Source organism: Camelus bactrianus, chromosome 24 (assembly GCF_048773025.1).
Source record: "Camelus bactrianus isolate YW-2024 breed Bactrian camel chromosome 24, ASM4877302v1, whole genome shotgun sequence".
Taxonomy (NCBI): domain Eukaryota; kingdom Metazoa; phylum Chordata; class Mammalia; order Artiodactyla; family Camelidae; genus Camelus; species Camelus bactrianus.
In genome coordinates, this window is record NC_133562.1 from 9,617,968 (window position 1) to 9,631,763 (window position 13,796).

General features: G+C 48.6%; 1 protein-coding gene across 1 annotated transcript in view; it reads left to right on the plus strand.

Annotated features, from left to right (window-relative positions):
* Positions 1–443: 443 nt before the first annotated feature.
* The window catches only part of TTC39C (tetratricopeptide repeat domain 39C), an 83,379-nt gene continuing 70,026 nt past the window's right edge, over positions 444–13,796 (plus strand). The window contains exon 1 of the mRNA XM_074352173.1: positions 444–1,508. Coding sequence (XP_074208274.1) covers positions 1,342–1,508 — 167 coding nt within the window. The 5' untranslated portion in view covers positions 444–1,341. The remainder of the gene's footprint in view (positions 1,509–13,796) is intronic.

A 13,796-nucleotide genomic window follows, 5' to 3' on the forward strand; every position in this document is an offset into this window, starting at 1 on the left:
ATGGAAAAAAATCACAAAATAAATGATAGCAACTTATATGATGAAATTACATTATTGTGTAATATTTTCTGTGATCATGTATCTTACTGATCCTACTATAATGCTAGAGATGAGATTTAAAATTCATGGGTAATCTCGAAACCTGAATATCGCTTTTTAAAAAAACAATTTCAGTGCTATATGCTTTGGCAAAGTGTCTTCAGATTGAATTTAATGAAGTGCACTTTAAGAACTACAATGATTTAAGAACGGTGGTTTAATTTGACATTAAGAACATAATCTTTACTGCAGCAACATATATAGTGATTTTTCTAAAATAAAGGTGAGAAAAATAAATTTATGGGAAAATACAAAAATTGATTTACAGAGTGTTTGTCTCCATAATACTACCCACTGATCCACCACCAGCCCATCATTAGAATTTTGACAGTAAATTCAGACATCTTTGGCGTTTTACTGACTTTCAGTCATATAGAACCCACAGCTTTACACTTATTTTTGTTTCATAGGTATGAAAGTATAATTGTAAGGGTTAGAGGAGAACACATCGCGCAAATGTTGGTGGCGGGCCGGGGAGGGTGGGTGCCGGACCCAGGAGCTCTTCAACGCGGGGCTCGCGGCAGCTGCGGGGCAGGTGCCCGGGGCCCCGCCCCCACCGCCCACATCCTCGGGGATTGGCTGCCACAGGCTAGTGGGCGGCCCCAGGGAGAGTATGAAGTTGGGGCACGCGCGCGCCGGCTGCGTGGGGTTTAAAGCACGCGGGGGAAAAAGCACCGCGCGCTCTCGCTGCGGCTCAGCCCGAGTTCCGCGTCCTCTCTCCGAACCCGCTCGTCCTCTTCAGCTTCCCCGCGCCGCCGCGGGTCCGGCCCTTTTGGAGGAGGAAGTCGAGGGCCGGGCCTAGGGGCCTCGCGCGTGTTGGAGCAGGCTCGGCGCGCTGGCCCCGGGCGCCGGGCGAGGGGCTCGGTGTGAGGGCCAGGGCCCCGGGCTGCAGGAAGCAGGGGCAGCGGGGACTCGGGCCCGGCTCCGCTCAGTTAGAGATACCCGGAAACGGATTCCGCTCCGGTGGCGGCGCGAGCCGGGCGTCTCGGAGGGAGCGGGCGGGCGGACGGCTGCTGAGTAATCCCCGCGGCGGCGGGAGGCGGCGGCCGGGCGCCCACATCCCCCGCCGCGCTGCAGCCCGGCCCCAGCTCCTCCCTCCGCGCCCCGCCCGCTCGCCGCGCCCCTCCCCCGCGCCCGCTCCGCCGAGCTCGGGGCAGGTAGAGCGGGGCTCCGGGCGCGCGCGGGGGCCGCAGCGGCTGCCACCCTACCTCGCCTGGCTCCTGCGCACAGCCTCGGGCGCCCATGGCCGGCTCGGAGCAGCAGCGGCCGCGGCGGCGGGACGACGGAGACTCGGCCGCGGCGGCGGCAGCGGCGGCACCCCTGCAGGACGCGGAGCTGGCCCTGGCCGGCATCAACATGCTGCTCAACAACGGCTTTAGGGAGTCGGACCAGCTTTTCAAACAATACAGGTGATCGACGCGCCCCGCTCCCCCGCCCCGGCCCGGGCGCTTCCCTCTGCGGCCGGTCCCAGAAGCCCCCTCCCCCTCCCGTCGGACACTAATCCCTGTCCCCATCCCCGCTCCCCGGGTCGCGTCCCTCGGCCTGAGCTGCAGCCGGCAGCCTTGCGCCTTTGCCACATCTCCCCTTCCCTCCCCCCACCCCTGCTCGGTGGTCTTTCCCCGCGCGTCCTCCCTGCTGCCGCAGTCCCCCCTCACTTTCTCCGGGCCTCGCCCTGCAAGAGGGGCGCCCGGTCTTTGTCCGATTCTCCCTCTTGGGCCACCCCGCACCCCGCCCCCAGCCGCCGGTTCTGGAGCTTGTTGGCTTTGAGACCTGGAACCGGATGCGATTTGAGGCAGCAGCGAGCCTGGGACTTGCAGGGTTGTGACTCCGGCTCGCGTGCTGCCGGAACAGCCTTTGTGACATGGACCACACCAGCTGCATCGTGTCTGTTTCTTGTGCCTCGCGTTACTTTGCATCATTGTGCATTCCAAACGCCTTTGTTTGAAAACAGATATGCGTGACTGCCTGGCCGTGCAGGAATTAAAAAAAAAAAAAAACTCAGTCGAACTTCGCTCGCTCACCTCTCTGCCTGTCTTGTGAAACAGTCTCCAAAATGAGTTGCTAATGCCTCTCAAGCGAGCGTATTTATGATGGTTTTCTCTAACTTGAGGGAAGCAGAAAATGGAGGGATTTTAAGTGTACGTAAGGGGGGGGGGGAAGCACACGTGTGCATAATTGTTCATCTTTTAAATGAAGCAAAACTGAAACCTGGTAGCTTTCTCGCGGGTGTGGGAGGAGCCTTCAGTTTCTTTGGGGACCAGAAGCATCTGTTTCTGGTTTAGGAAGATTGTGATTTGCCCTTTGAGTGTTGACAGGACGCAAGGATGTTGATTAGCGGCTTATTTGTAAATGTTAACGGGCCATATGCTGCGCGCTGTTTTAGACCCGGTCGTTTGGTGGGAGTTAGAGGACCCATGTGCAGCTGTGGCTGAGTGCGACTGTAAAGAAATGAGAGGGTGGGATACAGACGTCTGAAGTTTTCAGACCTAAAGGAATGGTGGTTTCTACCGGTGGGAGCTTCCGCATGCTTGATGGCAAAGCAGGTATCTCACAACTATAAACTTTTCGCAAAGACATTTTACTTTTAAATCAGTTTTTTAAAATCTGCAAATGGAGACTTCTTAGCTTTATCCAGAACATTTTATTTTTAAAGCATACAAGTCAGATTTCAAGCTGCAGTTTCATCAGGGCTTTTCAGAGGATAGATTTGAAAGACTTACTGGTCCCACAGTCTCATATAGGTTTGTTTTTAGCAACATGAGAATGTATTTCGTGAAAAAAAAACTTCGTATGCTGTGCTGTTTCTTGGACTACTTTGTATGAGAGAGGGATGGAGAAAGTCTTAGAGTCAAGTTTATTTTCTTTAGTTTTTGATCAAGATATGGTGCTTGCTGATCTCCATACTTCTTGCTTTGTTATTTTCAGATTTTTTTTTATTGAAATGTAGTTGATTTACAATGTTATATTAGTTTCAGGTGTACAATATAGTGATTCAGTATTTTTATAGATTATACTCCATTTAAACTTATTATAAAATATTGGTTCTATTCGCTGTAGTGTACATTACATCTTTGTGTATTCTCAGATTTTAAAGTTTCTTATTAAAATGACTGCGTGACGTTTTAAGTGAATGAAGCAGCTGCAGTTACGAAATGTTAATCTTTTTCTTCTAAACAGCTTTAAGGTACTTAAATACTACCCCGTGGTTCCCATATATTGAAAGTATGAAATATCTCATTTTGCCTCATTTAGACAATTCTGTGCACTGTTACTAGGGGGCAGATTATGAGTGATAGGAAAACTCTCCTCACAGCAAGAGCAGAGAGATCCACCTTGAAAGGTTTTTGTGGATGTGTTGGGGGCGAGGGGAGGAGGAGGAGGCAGCGTCCGGGGAGGATGTACATTGTATACCTAGGAGCTATCTGCTTGTATTTTGAAATGGGAACTGAGGGTAAAGAAGGACAAGCTACCGTAGTATCTGTTCTCTGCCAAGCACGGTGCCAGATGTGTTCCCTTTCATTCTCACTAGCCTAGTGACCACAAGAGTGCGGTGTATTTTATCATGACCACGTGATAGTGAGGGGACTCCAGCCTCGGTGTTTAGCGTGGACCAGGACACAGGCACTGTGGTTCTAAATCCAGGGCTCGTTTCATTATACCATTCTACCTGTCTCGCTCAGTTGATTCTATTTTGTAATTTGCCCTGTGACTGTTTTTCAGCAGCTTAAACTTTCTTAGGTGTGGACGGTGGTAGCATTATCCTGTCAGCTTTCCCTTTATCAGGGCTGCCGCCTTAGTTTTGCCACTTTTTGTACCTGCTGACTTCGGTTTCTCAAAATTTTCTTCCTTGGGAGCAGCGCACGTGGTAGCGTGGTGGCTAGTAGTAGAAGAACCCATAGTAGCTGGCGCAGTGTAAACCCTCCAGACACACTAACTAGCTCTTGTACTCGATGCCTTCCCCCACTGTTGCAGGTCTTTCTCCTTGACGACGTAGTTGAGTAGAAGACAAGTTGTCCTGAATGCAGGCAGCCTTCAGAGTTAGCCTCACATGATGCATTGGGAAGACTTTAGATCCTATTATGTATTTGGACACTTCCCTTCCAGTTCCAGAGTTGAGTGGCCTGCTGGAAAGCTCCGTGACTTCATCCTAAGTGTTAGAGGAACACCTCTAGCTCAGTTTATCCGCAGAAGAGAGAACACTTTGGTTTCTCTCCTTTCTTAGGATTCTTTTGTCACAACCACCCTTCCCCTTCTAGTAAACATTCTGGACTCTTACTACAGTTTAACAATAGAAACATATTTTGTACCTAGTGTAACAGTAACATTTTTATTAAAGCAAGGTCATCTCATGCCACATTACTAAGGTGATAAAAGTTTCACCAACAGCTGTCTAATGAGAAATGGTTACTTCATAGAAACAGATGACTGAAGGCCATTCTGAATTAGTAGAAAGCCCAGATTGTATAATTTGGATATCTTTCATAAAGGAATTAGAAATAAGTACAGTAGAGGCTTTCTGTCGGGATAGAAGACACTCCACAGTTGGGATTTCAGGTCGCAGCTGCCAGTTCTGTCGTAACTGTAGTAGCATTGTAACGGGCTGCCCTGTGGCTGAGGCTGAGCCCACATCATGCACTTGGAGATGTGTTCCCAGGGGTTGGGACAGATTGATGCTGCTTTGAGCCCAGGGATATACCTTTCTAAGTTTGTGATCTTGACCACCTGAAACCCCATTCCCACGTTGGTCTAGGGGCTCAGAGCTCTCATCCAGCACTGCTCACTCCCCTCCTGCACACAAACACACTCTTACTCCTGATGCTCACGTGTGTGCCACACGCTCAGGCCTTTAATACTCAGGCATGTGATGAAATAGGTGGTGGTTATGCGCATGGGACAGGCACTCGAGTTTTAGGGATTGAGGTGCAGGTTAGTTTGACTGGTCGGGAGGCTGGGAGACAGAGCCATGGCCTACGGTGGCCTGTTGGGGTGAAGAGAAGCCACTTGTAGCTCCGCTTGAAGGAAAATTTTACGGAGGGACTGATGCCTCAGTGTCGGGTGAGTAAGTGGAGGAAGGAGGTGGGTGAGGGGAGGGGGGAGGGTGTGAGAGGCGGTGGGTGGAAATGGAACCCTAGGACACGAGACGGAAAAAACCCTCGTGGAGGCGAGAAATGGCATCCGGAGAAGAGGGGTGAGGGCTGCTCTGTGTTATTAGGTTGTCGCATTGCATGGTTTTTCTACACTTGCTGTTTGCCTCCCAGACCTGCTGGCTGGTCCGTTTCCTGTGAGCGCTGCCTTCCAGGGTGTCTGGTGAGCTCGCTCTGCCTGACCCTCGTCCTCTTCAGTGTGGCCCTCACATCTGTCCTCAACATGCGGCTGCTCGTGCCTCAGGGTCCTGTTGTCACCATCTTTTTCTCTTTTTGGCTTGAGATACTACTTTTTTAATCAGGACCATCGGGAGAGGTGAGACACACTGAACTCTGGTTACAGGAGATGTTTGGAGCTTTGTGGTTCTTATTTCACTGGCCTGGTGTTTACTCTCCCTCATCCCCCTGAGGCCCCCACCTCCATCCCCTGCTTCAACTCCTGGCATTTTTTTTGGACCCTAAAGCACCTGCAGTGTTTACCACTGCCAACACGACTGCGACTTTCTGGAAAATAAAGAACTGTAGCAAGTTGCAGTTAGCAGTTGTCAACTCAAACAGAAAGCACATAATGGTTAGAGTGAACGATCGCTGATGATAAATATGCGTAAATAAGGGCTTGGTGTAGAATTAGGGCATGGTTGTGTTATGAATTGTGGTTTTTCCTTTCCATTTTAAAGTATAAAAATGGCAAAAATGTGTTAACAACAAAAAGCAAGAAAATTTCATGGTGAGTAACATGTATTGTTTAAAATGAATGTATGAATCCTAAATTGTTTAACATACAACAAAGCCCTGTGTCATATGGCCATTAATTTCAGAGCCAGTCTTACGGTAGAGAAGGCTCAGTGTGATCCGGGGATTGCAACTACACCCCGTGGACCAGATCTGGCTGGGTGCTTTTGTGAATAAGGTTTTACTGGGACACAGCCAGACTCACTGGGTTACATCTCTCTGTGAAGACATGAATAGCAGTGACAGGGCACACAGCCTGCAAAGCCTGCAATATTTACTCTCCAGCCCCTTAAAGTTTAAGGACCCCTGGTACAAGCCATCATTCTCCCTAGGAAAACTCCAAAGGCTTGCGCCGGAGCCCTGAGCCGGCAGGCGCCCGCGCCCAGCGCTGTGCGGTGCCGTGGGGGAGCGTGCCAGCCCCGTGTTCTCTGCAGGGTCTGGCTGCTCAGTCTGGAGGGTGAGTCCATGGGTGCAGAAATGCGGGGAACGAAGCGCCAGGGAGCAGAAGTGGTGTGAGGGACCTGGCGGGGGAGGAGACTCAGCTGCTGCCCTTTTCCATCCTCCTCGACTCAGTGGTGCGTTTCTAAAGACTCGTATATTGTTGTTCCAACTATTGCGGTGTCTTAAAATGTCCAAGTGAAAGATTCTTAAAAATTCATTTGGCTTGATCGGAATTTTTTTAAAAAATGCAACTACCTATAGAACAATGGGAGAGTTTATGTAGGAAGTTACCAGAAAACAAGTGACTACCTGTACAGCAGGTGTGTGTGTGTGTGTGTGCGTGCGGGGGGTGGGGCGTGAGGCCCTCTCTGTACCATGAAACCACCTGTGGACCCCCTGACACACTGTGTTTCAGACGTCTAGACCTTTTGCACAGACTCTTAGCTCCTAAAAGTCCATTTTCACACTCCAGTCTCCTCTGCCAGGGTCACACTCCTACTTGCCCGGCAAGAGCAGGGAGAGTTTGAAGAGGCTGGTGGCCGAGGACTCCAGGCAGAGGGAGAGGAGGACCGAGAGGAGATGGCTGTTATTTCAAAACCGTGCTTGGCGCCGGCTCTTCCCCTGTCAAGGGGGTGGAGTTCCCCGGGAGGAACTCACCTCTGTCTTAGACTTTTTCCACCACTTGCTCTGTTCCCTAAATTTACAGTATGCTGTTCAGCTGGAAATGTAGGTCAAATTTGGGCTTGAATAGGCCTTCGTGAGCTAACCAGGGGATCTAGTCACCACTTAAAGCCTTATTATTTGGAGAAATATATTCCAGTTTCTGAACAGGTGCCTTTGTGGGCTTTTTTTTTGAGGGATAGTTAACTTACAACGTACTCATTTCAGGCGTACAGCAGAATGGCCTTGACATTTGTGTATATTGTGCAGCGATCACGACAATAAGTCTTGTTAACATGTGTCACCATAGATAGTTACAAAAACATGTTACGGAAAGCTGTTCGTAAATTTGCCGTGTGTAAGTTGTGTCAATGCCTTCCTGACCTCTGGCTTGAGGACCGAGGTGGGGCTCTTTGTGTGAAAGGTGGTTGATGGTTTGCCGTCTCCGCCCTTTTTCCCCTGACTAAGGTTACTTTCTCCATCTCTTCCTTCTTGCTCAAGAATTTCAGAGCACAAGAAATACACAACTGGGAAGTACCTTGTCTCACAGGAAAACGGTCCTTTATGACGGAGAAGGCCCCTCAAGAGTGTCTGCCGTGTGCAGGACACAAAGGTGAGAGGCAGATCCCTGCTCCAAGGAGGCATTGCTCACTTAATACCTTTACAGAGAGTCACTTTAACACCTGGTCTTGTCCAGAGCTATAACATCTCTGACATCACTAGTTTAGGTGACTTATTGTTTCCGAGACGCATGAAAATATTTGCATGGTGGTGGATGCTGGATGCTGCCTTCTCTGTGCCTGGCCACACACCAGCACTCCCTGGATATTAATCCCCCTTCAGTCCTCCCCACTGCTCTGTGAGGGGTGTCTGGTCTCCTCCCTCCTACAGCGGGAGGCGGGGGACACGGGATGACCTGCCCAGGGTTTCACAGTAGGTGGGGAGCTGGGTTTGAACCCGGGGTGTCTGGCTGCAGAGTGTGTGTCTAACCACTCGCTACACTGCCTCGCTGCTGTAACTCTTACACCAGGAGAAGTTTACCTGTGTGCTGCGAATGTCATTTTGGTGTAGGTTTCCCCAGAAACCTGCAAACTACACTCTGACACCCAAGGGCAACTCGAGAAACCACAAGAGAGGTCTGTCTGCAAGGGGGTGTGTCACCCAAGCTTTGGATGCTTTGTGGCTCCCATCTGGCTCCAGGGTGAAGTCGGAGGTATCGACTTGGCATAGGATGCGCTGTGATCCGGCCTGGCCGCTTCGCTGTCTCCCTCCTGCGTCTTCCCCGCTGGCTGTGCTGGAGCACATTGTATCATCTAACTATTTCTGAGTGTGGTTCAAGACAGCTCAGATTTCCATGACAAGGCGGTGGCTTCTCCGTGTTCCTGCAGTGTCCCGCCCCTTTACCCAGCACTGGTCATGTACGGTTGTGGTTCATGTGACTGCCTGTCCATGTGGGAGGGTTGAGGTGGGCAGATTTCTTGTCAGGTGTTCTGGCCTCTGAGCTTCCTGGAGTAATGTGGGGTCCAAGAGGTTGTGTAGGCGAGTCAGCACCCCTTTATTTGCAAGTGCAACTCAGGGGCAGTGACCTTTAGGAGACTGGATTCCTCTGACTTCTGCATACTGATGTGGCACATCTGGACCCTGTGGAGGTTCTCTGAGTGCCAAGTGGGTGCTCTGCTTCTCAAATGCAGGTAGCAGAACTCCTGTCTGGCCCGTCAGCATCTTCTCTTTGGCGCATCCAGGCTGCCCCGGGGTTAGTGTGGGGCGATGGGGAGCAGAGCTGCTGCTGAGCACAGGCTAGTCTTGACAGGTGCCATCAAAGGGAAGGTGGAGGCTCTGATGCAGTTCCCTGCTTCTGAAGTGGCCACGGGTCTCAGCTGCACCTGGCCCCGGGCAGTTGTAACCATGGGGATTACAATCCTCTTTGAGCTTTATTGTCTGGTCGGGCTGAGGCCCAGCCTCACTGGCCGGCCCTTTTGCTTCTCCCATTAGCCACCTGCAGTGCTCTGGGCTGCCCCTGGGTGGTGGCAGAACATGATCAGGTGTTACCTGCCTCTCTGGCATGAGAAGGCAGAAGACTAGCTTCCCGACTCCACAAATCCCTGCCCTGAATTTCAGGAAGAACTAGTCTCTGGAAAAGCTTGGAGGCTGGGAGGGGACGCTTTCTGGATGGGTGGATCTCGACTCTCTCAGATCTCATGCCCTCTTTTGTAACAGATATTCCGTAATTCCCCTTCTGTGATCCTGGAATGAAACTGGTAAGATGAAATGATGTGCCCGCACGTAGTGTCTAAAAAGTCAGTACGATGCCCAAATAGTATCACAGAGGAAAAGCAAGAAGAAATTCATAATTACGCGTTTGAACATGTAAATGCTCTGCGCACGTTCATCAGAAGATGAGGTTAGATGCCTTGCACCTGTGTATAGTGAGTAAATTTGGATTTAAAACATCTGAAGCCATTCCGTAGCAGAAAAATGAGTAGGTGCACTTTAACATAAAAGAAGTGAGAGACCAAGCTTTCCTGTGTCCGTGAAGAGAAAGCAGGGAAGCCACGTTAATGAGGCAGGATCATGTGCCAAGGCAAAACACTGCTGCAGTGGAGGAAGTGAGGAAGCGTGGCGGTTTTGCAATGAGCCAGGCTGCCTGTGTCAGAGTAACTCCCTGCGTTAGGACATGGGAGGTGTGCTGACAGAGTCTCAGAAAACAGATCTCCCATCTTTTAATTTCTCCCCAAACCAAGTACTTGGGAGACCAGAGCCTTTCATAAATGTCTAGGATTAGAGAGTGAGTTGAAAAAGAAAAATTATAGGGAAATTGGGAGGGAGGGAGGTATGTGACCCCTGGGGACAGTATCAGAGTAAAGTAGAAAAACAAGAATCCAGCCCAACCCCCAATAATTTATGTGCAGTTCTCACGGTATGAAATAAACTTCAGTGTGCTTCCTGTCCTTAATATTAGATAGCTGGCAAAAATGAAATTTATTAAGGAAAATCATTGGTATCCTGTATTTCATGGATCCTTAGCAATTTGGCTTTAAATACATTTAAAGGAACTTCTAATAGCCCTGTGAAATTTTGGTATGTGTTAGCTGCCGATGCAGGCTAGTGTAGCTGTGGTGTGTGGGCAGCTCAGATGCCACGAGCAAATGGTGCTGTTGGTGACAGTTTTCTAACGTTGTGAACAAATCTTGATAAAAGGTGTATTTAAACAGGACTGGAACGATTTTGTTCTTCTGTGTCAATGGAGTTCCATTTTAGAACTAAATAATGGGAAACCGTTTCTTATCCACGTGAATTTCCAGACATTCAGAGGTTGTGCATGACGTGGGTGATACTGGGACTCTCCTGCACCTTGAGGGTGTCTTGGGTCCTTGGCCTGTTCTGCTCCTGTCATTGTGTTGCTCCCAGATGGCCCCTGCAGATTTCCGAAACACCTCCGTTGAGAAGTCATGAGCTTGAGGGTGGCGGGAGCTCCAGATGAAATTTGGTTTGGTCTCGGCAGCTGAAATGCTGGAGCTGCTGGGAACAGCACGGGGCTGGGCCTCTCTGCCTACAGGATGGGAGGGAAGCCCAGGCTGGCAGGGCTGCCTGGAAGGACTGTGCTGGATGAGGAAACGCCCCGTTGCATCTGTGATCCCCCATGCGAGGCAGGGCCCAGGGTAGCGTGCCCCTCCAGTGTTGAGCCCCCTGGATGGGTTATTGCTCCCAAACAGCAGGTCGTCACCCACACACACGGCTGCTTCTAGGGCCCAGACAGCTCCGGGAAGGGACGTCAGCACTGGTTCTTCCATCCTTGCCACGTGGACGGAGAACCACTGAGATCCCTTCCTTCATTCTGTGTGGAGCCAACTTGCAGGACGTGTGTCTTTCCAGCTCAGGTGACTTCATTTCAGAGGCCTAGTCCTCTTGTCCCACCCAGGTTTTCCTAACTTTGAATCTGAGTCTGAACTGGTCCACGTCCTTCCCAGGGATGTGGGAACAAGCTTTTTGCTAAGTAGGTTACACACACACACACATACACACACAGCCAGATCCTCAGGAATCGGGACACAGTTGCCCCAAAGTTAACATAGCCAAGGGGACCACAAAAGTGATTATTCTAAAGTGGGAGAAAATAGGGCAGGATGCTTCACGATGATTTTCTGTACGGTGGTCCTTAGAAGCGGCCAGGAGGAAACACCCCCCCACACGGTGTGGTCTCTGATGGGGTGCCTCGGTAGACAGACAAGCAGAGCTTTCCGTGGTCCCATCCTCAACCCTGCCGTCACCTGCATCCCACATTACCTGTTAGCTCAGCCTGTTCTTATGTGCTGGATTGTGCCATCATCTTCCTTCTGGGTGGGGCTTTTCTAGGACAATGTGATGCATGCCCTCCCGGGTTCCCAGAGTCAATAAACATTATTCGCTGTTCATCCCACTTTGGCCTCCTTGGCATCTAGATAGATGCCTTTTGCTTTGGAATTCCCTTTCTTGCCTCATCTCTGCATCCTTCAGGGTTTAGATCACTTAGGTTATTCCCCCATAAAGTAACCAAACTGACCTTTAAATGTTTGTATCATTTCATCTATATCACAAGTAAAATTTGGAGTACTATTCTAACAGGACAGAAGATGAGGGAAAACGATATTTTGTATCCCAGTCCAAGTTGAATTTGCTAAATGGCAGATTTAGGTTTTGAGAAGCAATTGTATTAAACTGAAGTCCCGGCTGCATGGCTGCTTTTGGATTGCTTCCAGTATAATGAGTCACTGTCAAGGCTTCAGGTACTTCCCGCCATTCATTTTGAACAGCGAATTGCAAAATCTCATGTTGTCAACTGATCCCTGGAGCAAGAACTTGGTATCGTTGTGTCTTATAAATCGTGCTCACCCTCATCTTTGTTGGGGTCTGAAATAAAGAAGCACATTGAATCCATCAACTCCATACTTGTCTGATGTTGACTCTTGAACCGTCCAAGGCCAGCTGGGGCTGGCTTTTGTATGTCTACAGTTGTTGGAGAAATTGGGCCTCTCACTTTGTTCCACATTATAGCAAGATGTGCATCAACTTAATTGCTCAGAAAAGAGCAATTGAGAGTTTATTATATCTGGAATGCCATTTACTTCAGCGCTCCACCATGGGCATCCACAAGTGTTTTGGTTATTTCTGTACTGATGATTGATGAGACACTCATTCCTTGGATTATTAAAATTACAAGCTGAGCCAGAAATGACTCCTCTTGAAATGTCAGAGGGAAAAAAGGAGCGAAGGGTCATGGGAGGGTGGAAATGGCTGTCTAAAGTAGTTTAGCCAAGTGTTAGGACCTGCTGTGGTGAGATTCTTGTTCTGGAGAAATTACCAATGTACAAATGGCAAGAAATGAGAGGATGGCTTGCATAGGTTTTTCTCTAGCCCTTATGTTTCATCTTGGATCTGAGCTGGGCTTACGAGAGAGGAGTTGAGGTGAACTTGAAATTGTGAGCTTTTCTCCTGATAGATCAATTTGAATTTTATCTCCAAGAAAAACAAAACCTCATCAGAAAGCCATTCTGTTCAGTCTAAATTTATAGTTAAGGAAACTGAATAGTGAAGTCAATGTAAATGAAATTTTCTTGTCCTTTGCTCTACTGAAAACTGAGGGAAAATGTGGGTGCCTTGGTGAGAGGTACTTCCTCATGAAGTTCAGAGTTGCTTACTGAGCCCTGTTTTACTAAAAATTCATTATGAAGAATAAGTCTCTGGTTTCATTTTGAAATGCCTTTTAACTGAAAAATAAAAATCTTAAAATTTCTAAATGCTAAAATAGTGTTTGAATTGCTTGTGTAAACAACTGAGTGTTTAAACCTCAAATAAGTATTCCTACAGTTTGTGGATTATTTACAAAGATGAGAAAGTTAATGAAAACGTTGATCAGTTTTGTTACTTAAATCAGCCTTGTTGAAGGATTGGCTGGAAAGGCTTTTTAGCTGGTTGATAATACGTGGTTTGGATGATCTCTTTGCAAGTTGCTTATCTGTGCTGATTCCACCTGTTATTGGTGTAGAATGGAAATGATTGTGTTGATTGTCTATTTGTATGATTTAAGATAGAGAAGGAACTAAATGTTGATGAGTTAGGAAGATATTTGATATACTTTAATGACACAATTAGGAAAACTTAAAAAAAAATTAAGACTTTATTTAGCCTGAAGTTATTTTCAGAATAAATCAGTAACTCTAAGTGAGCATCGGGCTCTAGCAATAAATGAATATGAATTAGCAAAGCTGGAGAGGAATCGGAATAAAGTAAGAGGGTTCAGGTTTTGTAATCCTTCAGTGGACTTGGTCTTTGCTTGCATTTCCGCACAGGCAAAGAATGATACTGAATAATAGAGGGTAATCAGTGCTTACTGTTAACATGCACTGTGGCGCGTTTCATCCCTAATCCCAATTCTCGCTGCAGCCCTGAGGATAAGTATTACCATTATCACTTTGCTTGTGACAAAACGAAGGCTTCCTGAGTTAAAAAGATTGCGAGTGGGAGATCTGCCCCCAGCCCCAGAGTGTATGCTGGTTCCCCTGCTTTCTTGCAAAAGAACCCCATTGACATTGTTTAACATCACCCAGCAATATTGCAGGTCACTTGTTTCGCCTGATGGTCACCTGCACATCTGCTTGTCTCGTGCTCCCAAGCCCAGTGGGTAGCTCCACTTGAGACAAGGTTATAGACACCAGAAGTCCAGGAGGTCCTCTAGGCACCTCT